Below are 26,206 nucleotides of genomic sequence, written 5' to 3' on the forward strand. Positions count from 1 at the left end.
TTCGATTTACCGCAACTCTATCTCTCCTGTAGGTGAAGTCAAAGGATGCATTTGATCTGTACCCCTTGCATGTCGTAAGAGGCTACTACGAGGGGAACAATCGAAGAATCTGTACTCCTCTCTCCTCTTCTACGCCCCCAAAACGTATCCAAGATTCTATGATTTTCCGTGTAGCGGATAAAATGTGTGATTGCGACGACTTTTCAATCCAGCCGAATTGCAATAGCTATTTCAGGAAAGTAAAATGAATAAATGTTTTTCGTTTACGTCCCATTAATTACTTTTGACAGTTTTCGGAGATGGCGAGGTACCAGAATTTTGTCCCACAAGACTTCTTTCACGTGCCAGTAAATCTACCGACAAGAGGCCGACTTATTTGAGCACCTTCAGATGCCACCGAACTGAGCCAGGATCGAACCTGCCAAGTTGGGTTCAGAATAGAGGTGTGACAAACGGTTATTTTTGTGTAACTGCTACATCTGTCACTGCTACAATGAAGTAACTGTGAAAAGTAACAGTTAATAATAACGCCCAACGTTACTCATCTTTTATTGGTCACGGCTTCAAACCTGTCTCCTCACAGCTGTGTTGCAAAGTCCCATTCATTCACTCGCATATGCGCACACGCATCACTACATTGTTGAAAGTCGGTGCAGCAAAACACGCATTCCTATTTCCTGTAAGTTAACGAGAGGCAGACAACGGATGAAATGAGAAGACAACATAGCGTCTTTTCTGAAATCTAGAGGGGTGAGTTTGACAATGCCCCGATCAAGGATAGAAGACAAGAAAACATGATCTGGCTGCCAAACCTCGACACAAACCGGTACAAGAGGATCGACTAAGTAAAATGAAGTAATGTTATGTTATCTGTAATATCAAGATGGAAAGTTAGCATACTAATTTATTTATGGTACAAGAAAAATGATACGGGCGAAACTTATATTAATATTATAATGTAGGTAGCTCTGCGCGATGTCTGAGTCAACGATTACTCCTGAGCAGTTGAATATGTCATAATAACAGTTTACACTTTAGTTACCAGATGGTAGCAGCAACTTGAACAAGGACACTATAGAATATATTATACGCTAAAGTGTATTTGACTTAAAGCAATCTCCTACGTCAGCGCTCTCACTTGGATGACATGCGTTGGCCTACTATCTGAACTCTGAAGGTCACATTCTAGGTCTGTGAGCTGCTACTAGCGACAGTTCCCACTTCCCAGTCACTGTTTTCACTAGTACGTTATTCTGTTGTCGTTACTCGGTAACCTGTTATTTTTGTCCTCGTTACATTTGTAACAGTGACAGACATGTAACTGTGACAAGGTAACTGCTACGCCCAGCCATCTCTAGTTCAGAAGGCCAGCGCCTCAACCGGTCTGAGCCACTCAACCCAGCAAAACATCATATATGAAGTCCTACCCCTCGGAAAACACAAGAAAACCGGTGACATGTTGCGAAATTTCAAATGTAGACTGATACAACTGATTATAAAGGAAATAGAAAAGGGACACGTAGATGTGGGCTAGGAAACTCCAACAGTGGTTTGTTGTCAACAATACAAGATAGAGATGCAAATGTAAAGATATTAAGGGACAGATTATCACGAACAAGACGGTTCAGGTATCTTTGATCGTACATCGTGCAGAACGGAGGATTAGACAGAGAAATCAGTCACAGGATTCAGGCTGGATGGAAGAATTGGAAGGAGATGACAGTTGCCCCAGATGATCGGAAGATTGGGAAAAGGACGAAGGGAATGGTATTCAAATCAGTAGTGACATATGGTAGTGAAGAAAGTCCACAATAAAAAGCTGAACTTGACAGAAATGCGGATCTTGAGATGATGGGAAGGACACGAATAGGTGGGATAAGAAATGAGACGATGCGAGATATGTGTGCTGATTTTGGAAGCATCAAGAAAGATACAGGAGAAAAGACTGCTATGGTTTGGACACGTTATGAGACGAGAGGAGGACTATGGGAAGGAGGGTAAGTAGCCTGCAGGTGGTGGAAAGATTGGCAAGAGGGAAGCCTGTGTGGCTGAGGGCATGAGGGAAAAGGGACTGCGCAAAGAGGACGTACTGGACAGGAAGAAATGCAAGAGTAAAGTGAGGAAATATGATCCTAATTAATACAGCCAGGAATTTTAGGCAGTAACAGGTTTGACTTGAAACTAATTTGGTTAGTAGGAAATGTCATCTAGCCCGCTGTTCCGCGATGTAGCGAGAGTAACAAATTCTAGGGGTCGCAATACGTTGTACCCGTATAGTTTATGCAAATCTCGTAGTATAACCGTTGTCCAGGCTAGTATATACTTGTTACTTCTGTAAGTTTGAAGTCAAAGCTACTAGTGCCTTAAATTTCGAGCTCTGAAAAGTAGGGAAAAGCAAATAAGGAGGAGAAGAAGAAGAGATGGACGAAAAGTTTGAAGAAGCAAGATAACAAGACCTCCCACAAGATTACTATTATCCAACTCATGTAGCTAAGAGAAATATTATTTCTGTTCTTCTGGCGAAGTACTCACATATGTACGACATATAATTGTCAGAAGGTTATGAATGATGATAGACGTGATTTGGCTACAATATCGCCCCCACAATATAATCAAGCCAAGATATTTCTGCTGAAAGGTAGTAAACGGTCCCGAGAAGCCTGCAGTCATAAACAGTGTTTGTGTATTGTATGGGAGAGAATTGTGGGAATCCGTTCCGCTCGGTGCCCTATAGGCTGAGTCACAGCAAGGTTCTCTCTTGCTTCTCTAGCAACAAGACATTTACAAGTAAAATGACTCAGGAGGTTCTTTCGTTTTTACTACCTTCGTGAGTGCACGCATTACACGCACAGCTTGTCTGGACGTACCAGGGAGTAGTGTGCATATCAACCTCCCCTCGTGCACCCCACTGTCATGAGGTACAGTAACCACTTTGCAAAGAACCCAACACCGAAGAGTCTAGAAGTCTTTTTACTTGAACATCTCTCGCAGCATCACATATAGATTCCTTTGGCCAATACTTACACAAGTCTCTTTTTTTTTTTTTTGCTTTACGTCGCACCGACACAGATAGGTCTTATGGCGACGATGGGATAGGAAAGGGCTAGGAGTGGGAAGGAAGCGGCCGTGGTCTTAATTAAGGTACAGCCCCAGCATTTGCCTGGTGCGAAAATGGGAAACCACGGAAAACCATTTTCAGGGCTGCCAACAGTGGGGTTCGAACCTACTATCTCCCGAATTCTGGATACTGGCCGCACTTAAGCGACTGCAGCTATCGAGCTCGGTTATACAAGTCTGATACCTTTTTTGTAGGTCTCTGAGTATCCAGAAACCAAACTCAATTTTAGTGCTGTCTCCTGGCAGAAGATTCGGCGATTACCATAGAGAAAGTTTTCCTATTTTCTGTTCCCCGTATAGTGGATGTCGAATCCGCGTCCAGGATTACAATCCAAACCCACGCCCACACCCATTTAAAAAATAATGCCAGTGTTCTGCCGATAAGTGAGGGGTTTTGGAAAGATAACTTGTTGATGAACTGAAAAATTAATGTCTCAGTACAACAGTCGTACAAAAAAAATTATTATATACGGAAAAATCCACTACATGTATCCTTTTACGCACAGAATGAACCTGGTAAAATAATTTGATGGATGCGAAAGGGTTAGGACTGGGAAAGTATCATCACCGTCACCATCATTGGGGACAGATCATTGATTAAGGATGTAGAAGAACAAGAAAGAAAAATATCTTAAGGAATAGTTTTGTACCAATGTATACAGGAACAATTATGGTAATAAGGAAATCTCATGATTTACACCAACACTCAGAGAAAACCTCAGAGACATTAACGAAAAGACGTTTGAAATGTTATGGACATATTCTCAGAATGAGTAATCAGGGACTGGCCAAAAGAATGCTGAACCTTACCATATCAATGAAAGTAAAAAAAAAAAAAATGGTTGCTCAAGATCTTCAGGATTGAATTAGATAGATATAAATTCAGAAAATGAGTCGACAAATTACCGTCTCGTAGACCATCCAAACACTACCACCAAGAAAACCTTGTCAGAACATCGCCAAGGAAAGCAACATTAAGATTAAGAGATTTTGGGAGAAGAAAGAGGTAACGACATCAGCATAACGAAAAATAATGATAACAGTTTCACGCCCCAATAACTATTTTAACGATTTCCGGAGACGCCGAGGTGACGAAATTTTGTACCGCGGAATTTCTTTAACTTGCCGGCAAACCTTAACACAGCCTGTGCTCAGGAGGCCAGCCCTTCTACCGTTCGCGCCAACCAGCCCGCAGGCCACTTAAAACAGCAATCATCATCATCATCATCATCATCATCATCATCATGATAATATAGTGATGCCTTTTTCATTACCTAACCAAACTCTAGACATAAAACCTAATAAATGGAGGGAATAATAACTAGTAGCTTTAACATTCTCACGCTATCGGAGTTAACATAGCATCAAGTTAGATCAACGAGGATTACCACTTCATTTCCCAGCCTTGGTAACGCTATAAACAATCAGAAAGCGGAACGCCGTTTGCTAAATGTCACCGAACAAATGAAAGAGAACTCTTTTTCTCACGGCATTAGTAGCGGCCGCGAAAAACAACGAATATAAATCTGGAAGGCAAACGCCTCAGGGTACAATATTTATGCCATACACTCAGCATTGGTAAAGTATCATACATTCATAGCAACAGCTACGGCAAGAGTTTGTAACGAACAACAAACAGCCCCTATGCACCTTAGCCTACCAGGCGACCGCTACTCAAACTTGACGATTTGTCCTTCATTAAAAAAAATACATTTTTAACCATATTCAAGCGTTTTTGCTAATGGGTCTTATATTTTTCAAAATTTACTTTAAAATCCTCACAATTTGTAGTCTTATTCCGCAGATATTTCCAAATTGTCTCCGTAGCGTAGTCACTAGTGCAGTGACTTTGGGACACCCAAGGGTTTCGAGTTCGAATCCGACCTTGGTCAGCACATTTTTCTTTTACTGATATATCCCTTATTTTATTTTTTCAACAATTTATTTGCAGTGATCTCTTCTGTTTCAGAGCTATTTGCAACATTTTAAACCATTATTCCTTCCTGTCACTTGAACATGTCCTAAGTTGTACTCGTTTGTCGAGTTTAAGCGATTCATTGTCAGACGAACAGTGAAAATGTGGCAAATATTGTACATAATATACATAATAACGTAAACATTTATTGATATGTAAATAGAAAAAACAACAAATAATGAAGTATTCTATGTAATCTAAAAAATATTGTACCAAAACATTAAAATGTAAGGTAATGGTGTATTATGCCCGAAGGCAGGTCCGAACCTCCGCAGAGGTGTGCCTGAGCCGGAGTTTACGTACGGTAGGGTGGCCAGTTCCTTTCCGCTCCTCTCCATTCCCTTACCTTCCACCAACAGCGCGTGGCAACCCATCCAATTCATGACCACGCCCAATGTCGCTTAACTTCGGAGATCTCACGGGATCCGGTGTTTCAACACGGCTACGGCCGTTGGCAAAACATTAAAAGAAAAAATTAAGAATAAAAAAATCAAGGTCGGATTCGAACTCGAAAACTGCGGGAATAAGACTACAAAAGTTTGAGGGTATATTGTAGACGTTACATTTTTAACAAAATAAGGCCCACTGGCAAAAACGCTCCAAAAAAGGCTAAAATATGGTCATGTTGAAAACATGTCTTAGCAGACAAAGTAGTGGTCTCTATACAACGGAAAACGTAAATTAAGCAATTTCCTCAGTTGTGCCGAAAGTTGTAGGGCTAAAGGGCCCGGAAGAGTTTAAAAGTGAGAGTCTTGGATAACTCTATCAGGCTTTTAAAAAAATTCGACAATATCTTCCGGCCTAAATGCAGTTCCGGGAAAACTGCCTAAAATCACTTGTTTATTTACTCGTTTTCTTTTTTATTCAAATCCTGGCCAAATTAACTTATTTACATAATTATTTCTTTAATGTGTTCCTTGGTTCAATACCTTCACGCGATTTCTTTTTGGAAAATGTCCATACCGAATGTAGTTATAAGGGCTTAAGTGAAACTCTGCACCGACTCAAATTAGCACTTGCAGTGGTAGAAAAAAGGCACAATGCTTATGTAATCGACTGGATAACAATGATTAAGAAAGGGATTGTAATCTTGTGGAATAAATACTGTCTTACTTTATTATATTTTATTTACCTAAAAATCCGTAGGATAGTTGCTTGCTTGAACAGTTGATTTTTAATGAAAGGCAAATCCTCAAAATCTGAACAATTTTCTACAAAACCACATGGCGACCTATCCTTGTTAGCCTCAAGGCTGCAGATTACAAGGTGACGAATTCTCTCGGCCGTTATTCTTGGCTTTCTAGTGCACGGCCACTATCTCACCGTCAGATAACTCGTCAATTGTCTGGCTGACACGCAGATCGAACGGGCGGTGACCCCAGGTGTCCACCTTATACTCGTTACTGTACTCAACAAGAAAAGGAGTCCGGAAGTGAGTCTAAAGAGCTCCAGTGAGGAGAGAACACTTGGTGTAACATTACCAACAGCTATTAGACAGTACCTGGAACTTAACTGGCTGTTATCACGGCAGGCAGTGTTGTCAAGTGGTCACTTTACCGCTAATTGGGTATCTCCGTTTTAACATGGGACAAAGAAGAGGTGAATGTCGTCTGGCTGAGCAGCAGTCGTCTTGGCAGACAGAGATTTTTAATGGCCACGAGTCTTTTATATTATTATTTATATATAGTTCACAATTTCACAATAGGGGTTTATGTGCTTCTTCGGTACAATGTACATGGCAGAAGTACTAGTACATACACACATGTTCCATACATACCGGTATTAACTTACAATACTGACAAAAATATGACTGATATTTGCTATACATATAGTCAAAATCTTCAGAAGACAATTTTCATTAGTCCTCTATACATGGAGGGTGGTTCAGGCCAATAAACTTCCTTACTATATGGCAAGTGGTCAGGATTGCTGCTTTTAGTAATTCTCTGTAAGTGATGTGGTGGAGATAAAGTGTTTCAAAGCCCCTGTGTAGTGTCTTCGGTATCCTATTACTATTGGAATGATAACATTGAGTTTCCTCATAGCTTTTATTTCTGTGACCAGATCAGCGTACTTTGATATCTTCTCTGTATGTGTTGATTGGAGGTTGTGCGGATTAGGGCAAGGTATGTCAATTATGTAGCAGTTTTCCTTGTTTATACCTACAAAAGTTATATCTGGTCTATTGCAGGTATCAGTAATAGTACTTCTATCCAAGTAATGTTTATAATTTTCACGTTCCAAGACTGACTGGGGTTTGTACTTCCAATATGATGTAGTACAATGGATTAGGTTTTTTTTGTCGGGCTAATTTCTGATGAATAAGTTTTGCAATTTGGTCATGTTGGTGCTTTTAGTCTGTATTTGGCATTAATAGACAACCTGAGGTTATGTATTGGTGGTTTCTGGAGATGTATTACATCGGCACTGGTCTGAATATACAGATGGATCATGCAGTATATGCTTGCTGTAGTTCTTTGTGGCAATGACTTGATTTTGTATGGCGAACATGAAGTCCTCGTTTCTGGAGCATACATCTGAGTGTGTCAGCCACTGATGCGACGCCTGTTTGTCGATGTATGGCTATCTAACTCATTTGGATACCGTCCATGAACACATTTCTTCTTCCAGAGAACGACCTTATCCTCAGTTGTGGAGAGTGAAGTTGTAAGCGAAGCCGGGTTGCTTAGATTGAGGAATGTGAAACCGCCATCTGCTATAACCATTGCAGTACGTAGGGGAGAGGTTTCTGAGTTATGTTTGAAGTAGCAATTTAGTGAGACAAATTGTCGACGAGATGCAGGCGGGTTAAGGAGATGTGATGAAGAAGGGAGGTGGGACCAGGAACGACTGGGATTCGAACCTTAGTCTCGCTCGCGGAAAGCCATCAGCTAAGTCAATGCATTAAACACGCCACATGGATGAATATTACATTTGCTATCAAATTGGAGTCAGTCAACACCTACACCGATTCATATATGTAACAAGTGTTTGACAACTGTTGCTCTTTGGCATCTTCTTTGCTTTCAGCTTAGCACTTGTTGCACGCGTTTTATCGATTGGGGAGTGACAGGGAAACGGAGGGAGAGAGAATGAGAGGACGGGAGGCGTCTGGAAGTTTCCCACCGGGGGGGAGACGGCATGTCATGGACTCCCTAATCTCGACAGATTTGTCTACTTCGCTGATTGTTTCCATCCTTTTTTAAATGCCTGTCGTGTTCTCCTGGCTAGATAACGCTTTCTTGTTAGCGGCTCTCCTCCCGTGATTACGACTGCGAGTTCGAACATCGATAGAATCAGTTGGCGTACTTTAGCAAAACAGTTCTCGTCAGCAAATTTACTGGCACGTAATTTTCAGGCCGACATCTTTCAGGCGCTAGTTGAGGTGAGAACAAATATAAACAAAGTAACTTACTAAAGCGAATAACAAGTGTACGCTAGCCCGGACAACAGTACTGCTATGAGATTTGCATAAACATAGGGGCCCGGTCGATCAGAACCCCTGTAAGTTATGTTACTTTCGCTACATTGGGGAAGAACGGGCTAGACGACACTTCTTTTTTTTTTTTTTTTTTTTTTTTTTGCAAGTTGCTTTACGTCGCACCGACACAGACTGGTCTTATGGCGACGATGGGACAGGAAAAGCCTAGGAGTGGGAAGGAAGCGTCTATGGCCTTAATTAAGGTACAGCCCCAGCATTTTCTCGGTGTGAAAATGGGAAGCCACGGAAAAGCATCTTCAGGGCTGCCGACAGTAGGGTTCGAACCCGCTATCTCCCGAATACCGGATATTGGCCGCATTTAAGCGACTGCAGCTATCGAGCTCGGTAGGCGACACTTTCTACAAGGCAAATTATTTTGCATTCTAACTTTGTACATACCATTCAGCAGTTCCTCCAGATCTTCTGCAGAGTCCGGCATACAAAATTAACGTGGGTCCTCATTCATTGTGATTCAACACTTGTTAAAGACTGCCGATAAGCACTCAACAGAATGAGGTGCTAAGTCTGAGGTGAAGCACAGACCTTAAATCTCGCAGTGAACTGGAAATTAAGTTGTGTTACCGAAAGGTAGTGATAATAACAGGGCACTACAATTAAAACCCTGCCACTGTGCGGTAATAACACCACGAAGAAGAATACAGTAACAGTGCACCGCACCTCACACTGACGTCCGTACTCAGCTATGCACCCTACTGTTTATGCAACCCTCCCTACAGAATTCATGAGTGCACCACACAACTAGATGTGAATCAATGTAACATATGCTGCTTAATAGACAATTACTATTTCTGTATTATTATTATTATTATTATTATTATTATTATTATTATTATTATTATTATTATTATTATTATACGCACTTCCTACGACCTTGTAAATTAACAACATTGCAGCTAATTAAAATAGTGGTCCCAGTAACTCACATCACTTTTTTTTTCTCTTTAAAGAGAGGGTGTTAAGTTCCTGTTTGATCATACTGCGTATCTCCTTCCCGGACACGCATGCAGGCACTTCCTCCCTCGTTGGCGTGATAACCAATGTTTACCCTGCCCTTTACGCATAATGACGCAATTTACAATCCTCTTCTTTACCAATTGGAATATGTGTGACTCCAAATGAATCGTGCTATTTAGTATAGGAAAATAAAGATTACACCCCCCCCCCCTAATACTGTAGAAAACATCCTAAATTTAAAGAGTTGAACAGACGATGGTAAAAGGAAATAATAATGGCTCGAATTTATATGTCCTAATAACTCTCGAAATATGTGTGTTCTAGACTTGTGTAAGTCCAGACTTGAAGTCTTCGTCGTGAACAGTCGAGATTTACTTCTGAAGACGCGAAACGTATAGAGTTTCAACTGGTTTTCTTGAAACGACATAAGCTCGAAAGCCTGTATCATGTATAAAAGAAATTTTTCTGGAGTAGTAAATAGAATTCTTTGCCTGTCTTTAGTTAGACTCTTCGTTTTCTGGACTTTGTATCAGGGTGGTGTTCTCTATATTCTGTCTTAGATCATCGTGGAGGCATGTTTACTTGAAAAACATTAGGCCCGTTTCATCCCTGGAGTACTGAATCTACTCTTCAAAATGTATTACGAAATGGCAAGTAATTGCTAATGTACTACAGCTCGATCTATATTGAGAGCACAGTATTACTTTTATGGACCTACAAGGAGTGAACACACCCGATCTTGGTCACTCATAATTCCTCGCGATTAAGGGATATTAATATGATGCACTTTATATTGTATTATGAAAAAAAGAAAATGGATGAGGCATGTTTTTGCCCTCGAGTTATTAAAATAATTACTTAACATTCTCTGTTTGATAAATACATTCGCAGGGAGGAAGCAAAATGGCAGGAACAGCCATCGCTTTGTTTTCATTCAGAATTTCTCTGGTATACGCTGTGAATCGCCGGCAGCTTATCACTTTGAGCTTTGAGCTTCAATACTGAGGTCTTGTATGCGCAGTACTTTACCCATGTTGCTGTAAAAGTCTTAATAAGCCCACACCCTACAACCACTGTATCCTAGATTTTTTAAATGCAGCCACTTTCTTCCTTTTCTTATTTTGAACTTAAGTACTGAGATTCACCAATATATATGCCACGGTTTTTTCCGTGATGCTGTTCAGCAGAGTTGTTCGATATAGTAACATTGTTGCCAGAAGAGAAATACTGATTTCATAACATGGAATGAGCTATAGCTCCAGGAAACTTTCTTAATTATCCTGTCATATTTTGTTAATAGTGTGGAATTAGCCGTTGAGTAACGAGCTATCCGATGAACCCCACACAGATTAAATCTGTAATATTAATTTAGTCTCCACTTTATTGTTTTCATAAATGGTCATAATATTGTTTTGACAATGTAATTCACGATTAGCCTTTGCTTAATGGGGTGTCTGGTGAGCCCAACATATTGGTCTGAAAAATAAGTTGCACCTTTAAAATTTGAAGGAAGGAAGAAAGAAAGAAAGAAAGAAAGAAAGAAAGAAAGAAAGGAAGAAAGAAGAAAAATTGGATTGTGAGTCACTCTACCAAATGCCAAAAATAGATGCTGACATATTTACACAAACGAAAAATTCCTTATTTTAATTCAGCTTTCATGTGAAATACCAATAATAAACTTTTCTTGTTAATGTATCAAAATTAGCGACTTTAAAATATATTGTCATAATGTGATATTATGGCGCTTGGTCATTGGATGGTTTATCGTGGTTCCTTTAGATGTTTTGACTAGTTTATTCGCATAATAAATGTGTTCTGCTGCTTTCTATAGGTAGTAATCACGTAAGGAAAGGATTTTGGGGCACTCGTAGGATAGAATGCAAACGTATTTAACCAAGGCGCAAGTGTATGTTACCCGCACAACGGTTCTGCTGTGAGTTTTGCATAAATGTTATCGATCTGAACTATAAGAACCCCTACATTTTATGCAACTCACCTACATAGCTGTAGAGCGGCCAGATTATACTTGCGCCTTGTTCAAATACGTTTGCAATCTAACCTATTATCGGCCCTAGTAATCAGTCTGATTCTGCACTGCTTTGCAGTCAACTCGTTGCTGCCTAGGCCAGGACAGGAAGGACAGCGACCAACTGAGAAAGCAGGCATCTAAATCTTGATTTACCGTGCTATTTGAACCATATCAAGAGTGATGAGGCCATGCAGAAGTAGTGCCAGTGGATCCGGTCGGTCATAACCAACATATAATTAGCAGATGACCGGACGGACCTTGGATGGTCCTGCGCGCCGGATGCTGAGTTCCTATGACTAACTCTCAATACAGGGCGGGGTCCAGGCGATATGGTCCACTGTGTCCTACATACACATACGGTAGATAACAGAGGAAGTTCCAACACGCTAACCAGAACACTTGCTGTAAATGACCTAATATAGTTTTCCAGAAAAAAGCGGTAGGTTCACGAACCGGATCAGTCTCTTCACACCTCACTAGAAGAAAGTTCATGACAAAAACAGACGTCATATCCGCACAGATTGTCAGATGAGATACCGCTTATCTAAACATTTCAATCAAATTCTTAACAGACTGTTGCAGAGTGTAACTGATATGAAAACACCTGAATTTGACGCTATCATTTGTGTTTCCGTATTCTATGACATTAATAACACTCCCACGATTGCAATTCTTCTAAAATGTCCATGAAAGAATTTCAAAAACTTAGGCATTTCCTTCAATGAGAACTTCAATACGTTCTTGTGCTCAACATGCTATTTAAAGTTAGTAAGATACAGAGTGGGGCACGAAGAAGCCAGCCGTCAAACAAAAAAGCAACGTTAGCAGTTAGAACGTGTATTTCGAGCAACAGAAAAGGGGGAAAATATTCAAAGAAATATTTGGGGCCAAATAAAGACTGAAAATAGGTACTTATGACACAGGGGGAATGGAAACCTCTACAAAAATCGAGAAATTGCAAGAATGTCTGATACTATCAGGAAGAGGATTGTTACGTTCTTTGGTCACATACCATAATGAGGATGGATAATGCCACACTCACAAAAAATGTAATCATGTTTACAAGAGTAAGGATGACAATCAGTGGATGCAAACTATAAAGAGGAATATGGCAGAGAAAGGAACAACGGCAGATACAGTACAGGACAGAACAATTTCTAGGAGATTGATAAAAAATTTCAAGACTTTCTAACGGAAAGAAAAGAAGGAACGAAATAACATCTGGGCAGAAGAGAGGAAGAAAATACACAGTGAAATAATCAAAGCACGAAAGGAAGGAGGAAACAAACCGAAATGAATGCAGTGGCTTATTTCATGTGGTCCTAAGATGGACTTTACCGATCAAAGAAGAAGAATGTGTATTTGATGTCCCTTCTGGTATAATAGGTTAGGACACACCGAATGCCGGAATTTATTTAAATAATGAGTTCCTTAACGTGTTGGAAGTGAAAAACATATCATGTCGACGACTGTAAACCCTTGCTAGACTTCTTGGATTTCCAGTACTCCATCACCTTCGTGGAGAACACTGTTCTTCACTCTTCAGACAATTTTCTGAGCGTTCCTCTCTTCCTCATCATTCTTTACGAAAGATCCTGGATGTCTTAAGATGTGTCCCGTCATTCTCTCTCTTCTTCTCGTTAAATTGAGCCAAATCTCATCTCATCAATTCGACTCAGTATCTCATCAAGCATTTTTCTATAACACCGCATTTCAAAAACTTCTATTCTCTTTCTTTCTGAGTTTACTATCGTTAAAGACCGGATTTTTATGCAGTGGCAGGTTAGACTGCAAACTAATTTGGTTAGCAGAAGGTGTTAGCCACCCGCTCTTCCAGATTGTGGCGAGGGTAATATAAATTCTAGGGGTTCTGATGGGGCCGTACCCCTAATGTTTATGCAAACCTCATATCATAGTCGTTGTGAAGGTAGACTATACTTGCTGCTCGCTTCTGCAAGTTCGCATTCTAACCTGTTATTGCATACAAATCCGGGCTCTGGTTATCGTCATGTTTCACTTCCATACAATTCCCTGCTCCAGACCTAAGTCTTCAAAAATATCTGATTCCTATATTAATGCTCTAAGCGAGCAGATTTCTTTCCTTAAGAAAGGCCTTCCTTGCTTGTGCTAGTCTGCATTCTACGTTCTTACTTCTGTCATCGTTAGTTGTTATTATAGTAAACAAGTAACAATACCCACCTACTTCCTAATCTAATTAATATTTCCTGCATCACCTTACCTCGTTCGACTAAGCTCCATTACTTTTGTATTGGATTTATTTATTTTCATTTCGTACTGTTTCTCTAGCACTGTGTCCATATTATTGAACGATTTCTCCAAATTTTCTGCAGACTCGCGTAAAATAACATTAACATCGGCAAGTACGGCTCCATGGCTAAATAGTTAGCGTGCTGGCCTTTAGTCACAGAGGTCCCGGGTTCGATTACCGGCATGGTCGGGAATTTTAACCATAATTGGTTAATTTCGCTGGCACGGGGGCTGGGTGTATGTTTCGTCTTCATTATCATTTCATCCCCATCACGGCGTGCAGGTCGCCTGCGGGAGTCAAATCAAAAGACCTGCATCTGGTGAGCCGAACTTGTCCTCGGACGCTCTCGGCACTAAAAGCTATACGCCATTTCATTTGAACATCGGCAAACCTCAGAATTTTGATTTCCTCTCCTTGGATTCCCTCTTATAATTCCTTCTTTGATATCGTTTTTGCAGCCTGTTCTATACAAACACCGAAAAGGAGAAAGGACAAACTGCAGTCTTGCTGCTTCTTTTTCATAGCTCTCGATTCTTATCACTGCAGACTGATGTTTGTACCATCAGGTAATGATTACCTTGTTCATGATGATAAATAGAGCCAAGTATTTTCTCCCACTAACGAACAGATCTGAACATGTAGCTACTAACTAAAGTAAGTAGAAAGCCATACATCATCCCAGTAATCTCCGCTGCCTGCGAAGGCTCGTCTTCTTCAGGTCTAAGTATAGCGAAGTAGCACCTCCCAGTTTCCGGTGGCGCTTGTTGTAAAGACACTCCACTGTGTGAGCCTCTTGTTCGCTGTACGAAAACATGATCAACAACAACAGCAGGCATTGTCTTAATCTCCCAGACCGGCTGGTAAGTGTATCTCCTACGCTCGAGGATACAGGTCCGAGTCCCGGCACAGTCTTGCGTTAGTGCTTATATCAAGGAGAGCCTTCGAGATTTATTGGAACAATAGCAATATTTCGATTTCTTTATACAATATTCGTTTCTATTCAATATGGTGGGTTTTTAAATCGCTACTACTTCAAACGATGTATATCTTTTCCTTCGTCTCTATCCGTCATACAATTGTTACTGACGTTCGCACAGGATTTTCTTTATAATTAAGGAGTGTTTGTGGGGAACGATATATGTGCTAGGGGTCTCGTTTTCGTCTCATTTTCGGACTTTTCACTGAAAGATGTTTATTCTATCTTGCTAATACTGTGGAAACTGTTTTGGAGAAGCCAACGTGCCGTAATCTTTCCCCAGATTAGTTCCTTTACGTGCCAGTAAATCTACTGACACGAGGCTGACGTATGTGAGCACTTTCAAATACCACCGGACTGATTAAGGATCGAACCTACCAAGCTGGGGTCGGAAGGCCAGCGCTCTACAGACCGAGCTACTCAGTCCGATAAAAAAACAAATAATCACTACAATCATCTCTTCCTCTGTTGACCTATGAACTAACATGAAGCTTGATACAACAATCACCACTACAACTTTGCAAGAGCCTTTGTCGCCACAGCAACTCGATGAGCGCTGTTCTCTTCGTGTGTATCGCTAGATTATGGTGATTAACTGGTAGATGTTCAATATATTACACAGAATAAAAATAAAACGATAATAATGATGGCATCTTAAGAGAGAGAGAGAGAGTCGCAAATCGCTTAATATCTTCTCGTGCTGTAATAATTATGAAGGCCTCGCGGTGACCGACTAGAGTTCCGGTTTCTCCAAGAACATACATACTCTTCTCATGTACGGTAGTCCGTAAGTTGTTCGGTCCGCTTGCAACTGATGTGAATACGTGATTGTTCCGACAGATTACCGGCCATTATATGGCTAAAGCTTGTTAAGTCTTGCACCGTCAATATACGCCTAGCCAGAGAGTTGAATGGTTTGAATCTTCAGCACGACCACTTCTGGCGCGATCATTCTCAGCAGAACGAGAAGGAATCCTCGCCCACTCCCGAGAGATAGCAATGAGTAACAAGATACGAGATTAGATTTCATTTCTCTGACCAACTTCATATTTTTTTAATGTTTCTAGAAAGCAATGTTATTCTCTAAAAATAGCTTTGGACCTCCGCCAAACTTTGTTATCGAATAAAGAACGATCTGATTCGCTTTCTTTCTTTCTTTCTTTCTTTCTTTCTTTCTTTCTTTCTTTCTTTCTTTCTTTCTTTCTCCATTTACCCTCCAGGGTAGGTTTTACCCTCGGACTCGCGAGAGGAATCCCACCTCTACCGCCTCAAGGTCAATGTCCTTGAGCGTGACATTTTGGGTCGGGGGGTACAACTGGGTAGGAGAACTAATGTCTCACCCAGACAACCACACCTGCTATGCTTAACAAGGGCCCTGTGGAGGGATGGGAAGATTGGAAGGGATAGACAAGGAAGAGGGAACGAAGCGGCAGTGGCCTTAAGTTAGGTTCCCTCAAGGCATTTGCCTGGAGGAGAAGTGGGAAACCACGGAAAACCACTTCGAAGTTGGCTGAGGCGGGAATCGAACCCCGCTCTGCTCAGTTGACCTCCCGAGGCTGAGTGGATCCCGTTCCAGCCCTCGTACCACTTTTCAGATTTCGTGGCAGAGCCGGGAATCGAACCCGGGCATCTGGGGGTGGCAGCTAATGGCACTAACCACTACATCACAGAGATGGACGAATTTCTACATCAACACTAATAAGATCGGTTCTCAAACGATAAGACTGTACCGCTCACTTAAGGCTAAAAGTTCATTGTAAAAGACATGAAAAAAATCCCTAAATGATAGGTTTAAAAATATGAGTAACTGGCCAATTATTGAGGCGTTTTCAGTTTATTATAAACCATTCTTTTAGTGGAATTTAATACATTTTTAAAACACATCACAAGAAATTTAAGAGCTTGTGTCTGTATCAAATATAATGCAATAATGTTAAAGTAACACAGGATAGCCTGTTTGTATGAAAGTGTCACAAAACGCTAGATATTTTTACAACTTGTTTTATGTCGCACCGACACAGATAGGTCTTATGGCGACGGTGGGACAGGAAAGGGCTAGGAGTCCAAAGTAATTGGCCGTGGCCTTAATTAAGGTACAACCCCAACATTTGTCTAGTGTGAAAATGGGAAATCATGGAAAATCACCTTCAGGGCTGCTGACAGTGGGGTTGGAACCCTCTATCTCTCGGATAGCTGCACGGCCCTAACCGCACGGTCAACTCGCCCGGTAAACGCTAGATTTGAACCTGAGTATAAAATTAACAAATAAGGATGACGAATTTTCGACCTTAATCCTGGAATTCAGACATTGCGAACCATCGAAATTTCAATGGGATGGGTGTGCCTTGCAAGGCGTGACACTGTTTTTTTTGTTTTTTTGTTTTTTTGCTAGGGGCTTTACGTCGCACCGACACAGATAGGTCTTATGGCGACGATGGGATAGGAAAGGCCTAGGAGTTGGAAGGAAGCGGCCGTGGCCTTAAGGTACAGCCCCAGCATTTGCCTGGTGTGAAAATGGGAAACCACGGAAAACCATCTTCAGGGCTACCGATAGTGGGATTCGAACCTACTATCTCCCGGATGCAAGCTCACAGCCGCGCGCCTCTACGCGCACGGCCAACTCGCCCGGTGCACTGTTTTCTAATGTGGCGTAATTCAGGTAGCACTTTCAAGCTAAGCGTGACTCTATATACACATATTCAATTTTCTTATTTATTTATTTCCATATTTCGATTTGTCTTCATTTCTTTTCCCTGAAGGCTGCTTGCTTACTCCACTAAAAGCCTCAGGCGTACCCTACAACAGTTTGAGAACCACTCAGGGTGACAATTCAAGACGTACTGTATGTCGCATTCCTTATAAGCCTACAGGTAAGTAAATAAACACAAAAAAAGAGAAAGAGAGAAATATATATTCGGGAACTAATAAAGCGCAATTGGTAGAGAGTTTAACGACATAATGATTGTTTTATGACGCCGTCTTTATCTGCAGCCAGTCATCTCACCTCAGTCGTAAGTTCTGAAGTAACAATTTGGTGCTATTACTGTTTATTAAACCCGGATCGCTATCGTAGGAACAAAACAAACTTCCTACAAGCTTGCAATTAAGACGCCTTAAGTCACGTGTCGTTCTTTTCTTTTAACGAATACACCGACCGATTAAGTATTATTAACTCTAGTGTGTGTTTTAAAATTAATCTAGCCTTTTACCTTGATAACAGATCTCTCTACAACTATGGGTACCCAAATGATAAGATCCACTCCAATGATGCCAACAGCTGCTTTCGAGTATTCACATAGGCTTACCAACATAACATGCAACACATATTTGAATTGGAGGAGACCAAAAGAGGGATAGCGGGCGAGGGTCGTGCAGTTCCCATTCGAGAGATAGAAGGTTCGAGCCCACTAAAAATGACTTTTCCCTCAGTTTTACTGAGAAATGGTTAGCAAATATTCCCAACTGAGATGACTTCAGTATGCAAACTCCATTGTGCAGGGGTAGCGTGGTTACCTCTTACACGGAAGAGTCCATGGATTTTAATTCCAGACTGAGGGCTGGAATACCTATTCCAACAGATAGACCAACTAGGGAGTTGTATTCCGTTACGCTGCCCATTTATCACTCCAAAGCTACCGGTCATCTGACTTGGTAACAGTAGTTTTGGCAAGCCAAGGGCTAAAATGGGCTGTATGAGATGATAATCACATATATTCTACTGAAATCAAACACGTGTTTGGAAGTTACTTACGACTTCTACTTTCCGTCTAGCGTGATGAGATTCAAGTCCTGCCCGCTACCTCAGTATGTAGACAATCTCCTTCCCTCAGTAAACTCAAGACAGGCCTGAGACCAGCGCGGGGCGTGGAAAGGAGTGAATGACGGTGACAAAGAAGGAAATATAACAATTCTCACTTAGCCTCGATTTTGCTCCATAAATATTTAAAAAAGTCAATGCCACGAGCATTCACTTTTGACGCTGATACATTCTATTATTTATTCCGAAGATGCCAGATTTATCTGGCGAAAAGTTAGAACACATCGTTTAATAACTCGCCAAGCCTACATAAGTAGCCTTACAAGCCTGCATCATTTCACAGAGCAGTGTAAGCATAGGAATGACAAATTACTAGCTTAGCGTTACATATTATTGTTATAACAGCCCTTAATACTTACTGAAGCACCTGCTCTGGAGTAATTCCTAAAAGTGTCGTATACAGTAAATATTGCTTACACTATCAAAATTAGGATCTGAATAAAAATGTAAGACTCAGCACTTACTTCACACGCAGTCGTTCACAAAATAATTTTGCATCTAAGAGAATATACTGTATATAATTAGAAGGATACTGACAAGAGCTCTATACAGCCATACATTGAAAAATAAGAGCTACGAATGTCAATATATTATGCCTACCTTTGACGATATTTAGCCTCAGTTGTTCCTTTTCCCAAGATGCGAAGGAAGCCTTGAGGGCTTCCGTCATCTTCTTGTTGGTCCCCGGGGTGAGTGGGGGTACCTGTGTCGGGATATCTGCAAACAGGAAAGAGTCAGAAGTTAGAAAACATAGGAATGACAAAGTACTAGCTTAGCGTTACATATTATTGTTATAACAGCCCTTAATACTTACTGAAACACCTGCTCTGGAGTAATTCCTAAAAGTGTCTTATAAATATTGCAGACCTTAGATCGTCGTAGTTAGTATACTCTAGCCAATGGTTCAGAGATCAAATGAAAAGTAAGCCGTTACTGAATAGGAGTTGGCAATTTGGAAACAGTTCAGTTCATTAGCTTAATGTTCAGAGCACAGATCTTCGGTTCAGAGGATACTGGGTACAGTTCGCGGTCAGGTCGGGGATTTTACACGCGTCTTGTTAATTCCTATGTTTTGGGGACCAAATGTTCGTACTTCTTCCCTGTTCACATGACCCACAACACACCGACCTAACAACCAAAACCACAGGAATCCGCAATAAATCCCTCCACATAGGGTTGGCGACGTGAAGGACATTGAGTCGTAAAACAGGGCTAAAACAATACCAAGTGCTTGTCCTAGGTAATTTTGAGAAGGCCAAGAGGAAGAAGGTAATGTATAATACACAAGCAAATTTAAACTTAAAAACGTTCAAATTTACAACCCTTTATAAATGGTTTAAATCAATGACTCAATGTCTGAATCTTGAGGAACCCCTGTCATGTTCCTCAGTCAAACATTTCCTACTAACATAACATTAGCGAGGTAGTAAACGTTCACATGGCATACAAAGGAATGGGGTACCGAACTGGATAGTAGATTGAAAGCAGGCAAACGGGTAGACAGACAGTGCAAGTCGGGTAACTCGAGCGAAGGAAGAGCTGCTCGTCTTGCAACGGATCGGTGCGCTCCCAAATTGTTTTCCATGTCTAGTCGTTATGAGTCAAGGTCAGTCGGTTGTTGCATTGTGCATGTCTTACCAGACGATATTCCGGCGACAATGAAGTACATAACCTACGTTCGGGATTATCCTCGGCACTGCCGAATTAATACCAATTACTATTATCATCCGGCCGTTCTATCATAGTACATACACTGGGAAGTACAGAGACGTACGTCCTAAGCGTCAAATAATATTTGAAGAATAAGCCACTCTGTAATTCAGACGCTGGATTTTCATAAAATGACTCCGGATACAAAAACTCCAGACTACATGGAAAAAGTTTAATTAAAAGGAGGAGATAAAATAGATTTTCTCTTGTATCAGGGTATGTTTTAGTACTTAATGACTTGTCTGATGGTATACTGAAATTTAAAACCTACAACCTGTTTTACAGTCATCGACCGGGTCAGGGATGTAATGAATGAATCATATATATAGGCTATTAGTACGATGGGGTCACCGCTCCCAAAGTGATTTTACTAATGACTGATAGATGCTATGAAATGAGAATGGAGAGTGTTGCGGGAATTAAAGATGGCGGGGAAAAACCGGAGTACTCGAAGAAAAATCTGTCCCGCCTCCGCTTTGTCCAGCACAAACCACACATGGAGTGACCGGGATTTGAACCACGGTATCCAGCGGTGAGAGGCCGACGCGCTGCCGTCTGAGCCACGGAGGCTCCCGATGGTATAGTATTCTGTTTGAATATTTTCTCTCCCGAACTATATTAATCTTTTAAGTAATCCAATTTGTTCGTCCTACTGACGCATAAAGCTTGCTCTACGATATTTCAAAATAAAATTCAATGTGAAACTAGGAGTCTTCCCAAATGCCTAAGATCAATCAATTTACATAATCTTTAGCTAAATTTTATCTCATTTTTTTTCTGCGCCAGTATGTCTTCATGAGCTTCGTCGCTATTCAGTGACACCTTTCTCTTTAATTTCAGCAGCCATTATTCTCTTTCATTTAACACCTGGATGATTTACCCAAATGGCTACATAAATAAATTCTTTTTAATTACTTCTTTTGTCAATAGAAGACAGTTAACATCTCCAGAAACAAAATATCTTGCTGCTTTCCACTCTCACACTCCACAGTAGATATCCTATTATTTAACTGTATCCAAATCAGTTCAAATAGTTTCTCAACATTAAAACAGTAAGAACCACTGTGGGCAATAGGTTCAACTGGTAATAGAAAGTCTCTATTCCTGAACTGATTGAGTACAATCTATACTTTTAGGAGAAATTTCGTGGACCCTGCATTCCCCGTTTGGCTACGTTCCTGGATAGATGGCAAGCGATAAGAATACCAGCACTCAAAAGCGAGTAAGTCCGAGGACGACCATTTATAATCACTGTTAAGTCAAATCGCCAATGACCTCAATGCTATAAAGGTACAGATGTATTATGACATTTTAAAATGTATCTTCCTCAAACTTTATTCAAGGCATCGTTTCTTAAATATATCTGCTTCATTTACTTTCATTCTATTACAGTCAATTACATTATTTTATGTTACTGTTCATTCTGATAAACTGATCCAGTTTGGAGATTGCGCCCATATCTTTGGACAATCACAACTTATTTAATAATAATGTTATTGGCTTCAGTCCTACCAACTACTTTTACAGTTTACGGAGAGGCCGAGGTGCCGGAATTTAGTCCCGCAGGAGTTGTTCTATGTGCCAGTAAAACTAGACACAACACTGACGTATTTGAGCACCTTCAAATACCACCGGACTGAGCCAAGATCGAACTTGCCAATTTGGGGTCAGAAGGCCAGCACCTGAACCGTCTGAGCCACTCAGCCAGACAAATTATTCCCTAAATAGGATTATTTTTAAAGCTGAGCTTGAAGTTTAATATCCAGTTTTGGAACTGTGATATTCTTTGTCCCAGGAAGTCAGTGCTCTCTACCATTTGAGCCACTAAGCCCAGCTCTAGCATATCAGACCAGGTTTATTCTGCCAGGTAAAATAATTAATATTTATTTATTTATTTATTTATTTATTTATTTATATCCGTGGCAAACATAAGAATCGAACCCGGGTCAATGTGCTAGGAGCATCATGACAATCTCCACAGATGACTTGGGAATCTATTCTTGCGTCCAAAGCAATTCCAGACTGTAGCTGTTGACAGACAGTCTCTCCATCGCAGAAGTTGTGTGTTGTATAAAAGTCAGCCTTCATAATTTGATCGCAAGTTAACCCGTTTTTAAAACGTAATCTAGAAGCCTCAATATTGCTAACAATTCAGGTCTAGCAGATGCTGATGTCACCTTGAGCCATATTGCTATTGGTTGCCAAGGTAACGAACGGCTGCAGAGTGGAGACAGGTGAGAAGACTGCGGACACCTGTCTGTGGGCCACGGGCCAGCACGGGCTCGCGAGGGTATCGAGCGGGCTTGAGAGAGAGGGTGGTCTAGTTGCTGTCACGCCAACATAACCATTCCCTCTCTGTCTCCTATGATACAGGGCAATAACCTTTACGAGCAGATATTATTATTATTATTATTATTATTATTATTATTATTATTATTATTATTATTATTATTGGGATATATACAATATTTTTTTAGTATACGAAGTACGGACTTTTTAAATTTGCTTTAAGTCGAACCGACATAGATAGACCTTATAGCGACATCGGGATATGAAAGGCCTAGGAGTGGGAACGAAGCTGCCGTGGCCTGAATTAAGGTACAGCCTGGTGTGAAAATGGGAAACCACAGAAAACCATCTTCAGGGCAGCCGACAGTTGAGTTCGAACCCACTATCTCCCGGATGCAAGGTCACAGCTGCGCAAAAGTACGGATTATACAACCAAGTATCTCGTAGACCATAAATCGTTATGACGAAAACCATCTGTATGACAGGTATCGAGCAAAACTGTTTTCTGCATTCTTGTAATGAGATAATCTTACTTCATTCCTAATTCTTCCAGACCTGTTACCAGCGCTTTTGGGACAGCATCACGGGTGCGATTTATTCTCCCCATTTTCTTCACTTTTTTCTGGGTACTTGTGAATGTTTATCGCCGGGGTGGTTTGAAACACTGTGGCTCGGTGACATATCGGTAACTTTGGCATCGTCATTGACAGGGACAATATCTGGAACTAGTTGCCAAAATTGTCTCTTCAACTTTAACAGATCTGTCACAGATTACGTTGTGCTGTTCGTTTCGAAGCACATTGGAGGGCTGATAGTCGCAGTACATCACACTGGCTTCTACCAGTCCACATGCCCCTGCATGTTCTTGACGCGTGATTTCGGCTACATCATTGTACCTATTAGTATACTTCGCACCAGTCAGTCAATGGTGTGATCGATGGTTTTTAGTACTGAGGTGCGTTTGACCCCGCCACCTGACACAATCTCTTAAAATACGATTTTCGTGGTCCCTTGTAGCTATGACACGGTCTTGGATCGCAATGACAAAACCCTCGATTTCAGTATACTTCAGCCGTAAGTTCGACAATACATAGCCGGTGAAATGTTAACTAAGCATAAAGAGGCGTACACAATGCAGTTGTTTTTGTTTTCATATCCATATTATCATTATTATTATCATTATCACCATCATTATTATTATATACCCCAGGGAATAAACTGGGAACAAAAGAAACAATAGGTTGGTGAACAAAGTCGAGAAAGGGCTTGCAAGAGGGGGAGATTGGATAGCAAGCACGCTCTAATTTAGCAACAACCAGCGAAAAGGTCTACCATTAATAATTCCTGGAGATGGTATAAGGCTCACTAGGTCATACGCGTGCAGTGTATCATGTTGGCAAAGAGGTGGGAACGCGAAAGATGTTCAGCACTGGAATCTTGGAAGTTTACAGAATATGGGAAATTTTCATTATAAATGTCTATAACGTTCTGCATTTCTTCTAGGTGAAGAGATTCAGAAAAAGCTAATTTGAAGCCTCGAACGGGGGCGACCACGCACTTTTAAGTCTTTTTCAGAAACACCCAGGAAGTATTTCATGAGCATTGGGGTAGTGTAGCTGATGTCTGTTAGTAGGTATAGAAGTGTCCTGTCCGAATCTTCCGTAAAAGATGGGTAAGGGTTGGTAAGTGGGTACATAAGGAAAGAGAGCCAGTCCCGCGGTACCGTGCCTGTCCCCGTGTTCGATTTCCGGCCAGATCAGGGATTTTTACTTAAATCTGAGGGTTGGTTCAAGGTTCACTCAGCCTACGCGATAACGTTTGAGGAGCTACCTGACTGAGATAGCGGCCCGATCTAGAAAACCAAGAATAGCTGAGAGGATTCGTCGTGCTGACCACACGACACCTCGTAATCTGCAGGCCTTCGGGCTGAGCAGCGCTCGCTTGGTAGTCCAAGGTCCTTCGAGGCTGTTGCATCACGGTGTTTGGTTTGTTTTGGTTTGGAGAAAGAAAGAGTTCGAATTGCAATCTCGGTCAACCTTGAATTTCAATAGTGGTGATTGCGGCAGCGAATATTGTTCGAACGAGGCAAAAATAATCAACCGAAAGAACTCTCCATCATGGAGGGAACCAGAGGAAGACTACGGGGACGATGTTATTCATTTTTCCTTCCTTGACGGCTGAGTGGCTCAGACGGTTGAGGAGCTGGCCTTCTGACACCAATTTGGTAGGTTCGATCCTGGCTTAGTCCGGTGTTATTTGAAGGTGCTCAAATACTTCAGCCTCGTGTCGGTAGATTCACTGGCAGGTAAATAACCTGCGGGACAAAATTCCGACAGCTCGGCGTCTCAGAAAACCGTAAAACTAGTTAGTGGGACGTAAAGGTATTATTATCCTTTTAATGCACTCAATCAATCAATATTCTAAAGGCTAATGCCTTGTCGATGCAACCACTCTTTTCTTCCATTGGGTGTTCGTTTCAGTTCCATGTAATTGACACAACCTAACCTCTTCTTGATGTCGTCCAAATACTTCATCCTAGGTCTTCCTCTGCCTTTCTTTCCCAGCACTTTCCCTTCAAGTATGTTAGTGATGAAAGTATTCTGTCGTCCAATAAATTTAAATTTTCTGTTTTCCATTTCGCTTAAAAATCTTCTCTGTTCTTTAACTTCCCTTAAGACTTCCAGGTTGGTTTTTCTTTGCGTCCAGCTCGTTCTGGTCATTTTCCGCCATATCCACATTTCAACAGCTTCAAGTCGATTCCTTTCCAATTTACCCAGAGTCCAACTCTCACTTCCATACTGTAGTGTATTCCATACAAATGATTTTGCAAAGGATTTTCCGACATCTACATTCATGTGTGTGCTGGTTAAAATGTTTTTCGCGCGTAGAGGCGCGCGGCTGTGAGCTTGCATCCGGGAGATAGTAGGTTCGAATCCCACTATCGGCAGCCCTGAAAATGGTTTTCCGTGGTTTCCCATTTTCAAACCAGGCAAATGCTGGGGCTGTACCTTAATTAAGGCCACGGCCACTTCCTTCCAACTCCTAGGCCTTTCCTATCCCATAGTCGCCATAAGACCTATCTGTATCGGTGCGACGTAAAGCCCCTAGCAAAAAAAAATGTTTTTCTTGCTCATAAATGCCTGTTTTGCCAATGCTATTCTTCTCTTTACTTCCAGGAAGCATCTATTATCCTCTGTTATCATACTACCAAGATAACAGAATTGTTTGACCTGATCAATTCTGACGTCTTAATGCACTAAAGACAGAAAATCCGCTACGAAGTGCTGATCACAAACGCCCAGTCCCCGAGGCAAGGAAATTAACTTAAGATTACGATCGGGGAATAGAACCCACGACCGTCTTAACCGAAAGCCACAGTACTGACCGTTCCGCCAAAGAACCGGTCTATATTTACGACGAAATACGTGTAATCTTAATTCCCTTAACAGCGACTTTGCATAATACGTTAAAGAATAAAATATCTTTGTACCATTTTGAGTCTTTTTATTGCCCTCTCGATCGGAAGAAATGAGCAATAAATTAGCGAATAAATTATGCTTAATGTCAT

The 26,206-nt window shown here is 41.1% G+C and overlaps 1 protein-coding gene across 5 annotated transcripts in view; it reads right to left on the reverse strand.

Moving 5' to 3' along the window:
• Nucleotides 1-26,206, reverse strand: part of pnt (pointed) — a 942,655-nt gene that overhangs the window by 160,402 nt on the left and 756,047 nt on the right. For all 5 annotated transcript variants that reach the window (XM_067156752.2, XM_067156750.2, XM_067156751.2 and 2 more), the window contains one exon: nt 19,240-19,356. In XM_067156752.2, the coding sequence (XP_067012853.2) occupies nt 19,240-19,356 (117 nt within the window). The remainder of the gene's footprint in view (nt 1-19,239; nt 19,357-26,206) is intronic.

This window comes from Anabrus simplex, chromosome 12, assembly GCF_040414725.1.
Source record: "Anabrus simplex isolate iqAnaSimp1 chromosome 12, ASM4041472v1, whole genome shotgun sequence".
NCBI lineage: Eukaryota > Metazoa > Arthropoda > Insecta > Orthoptera > Tettigoniidae > Anabrus > Anabrus simplex.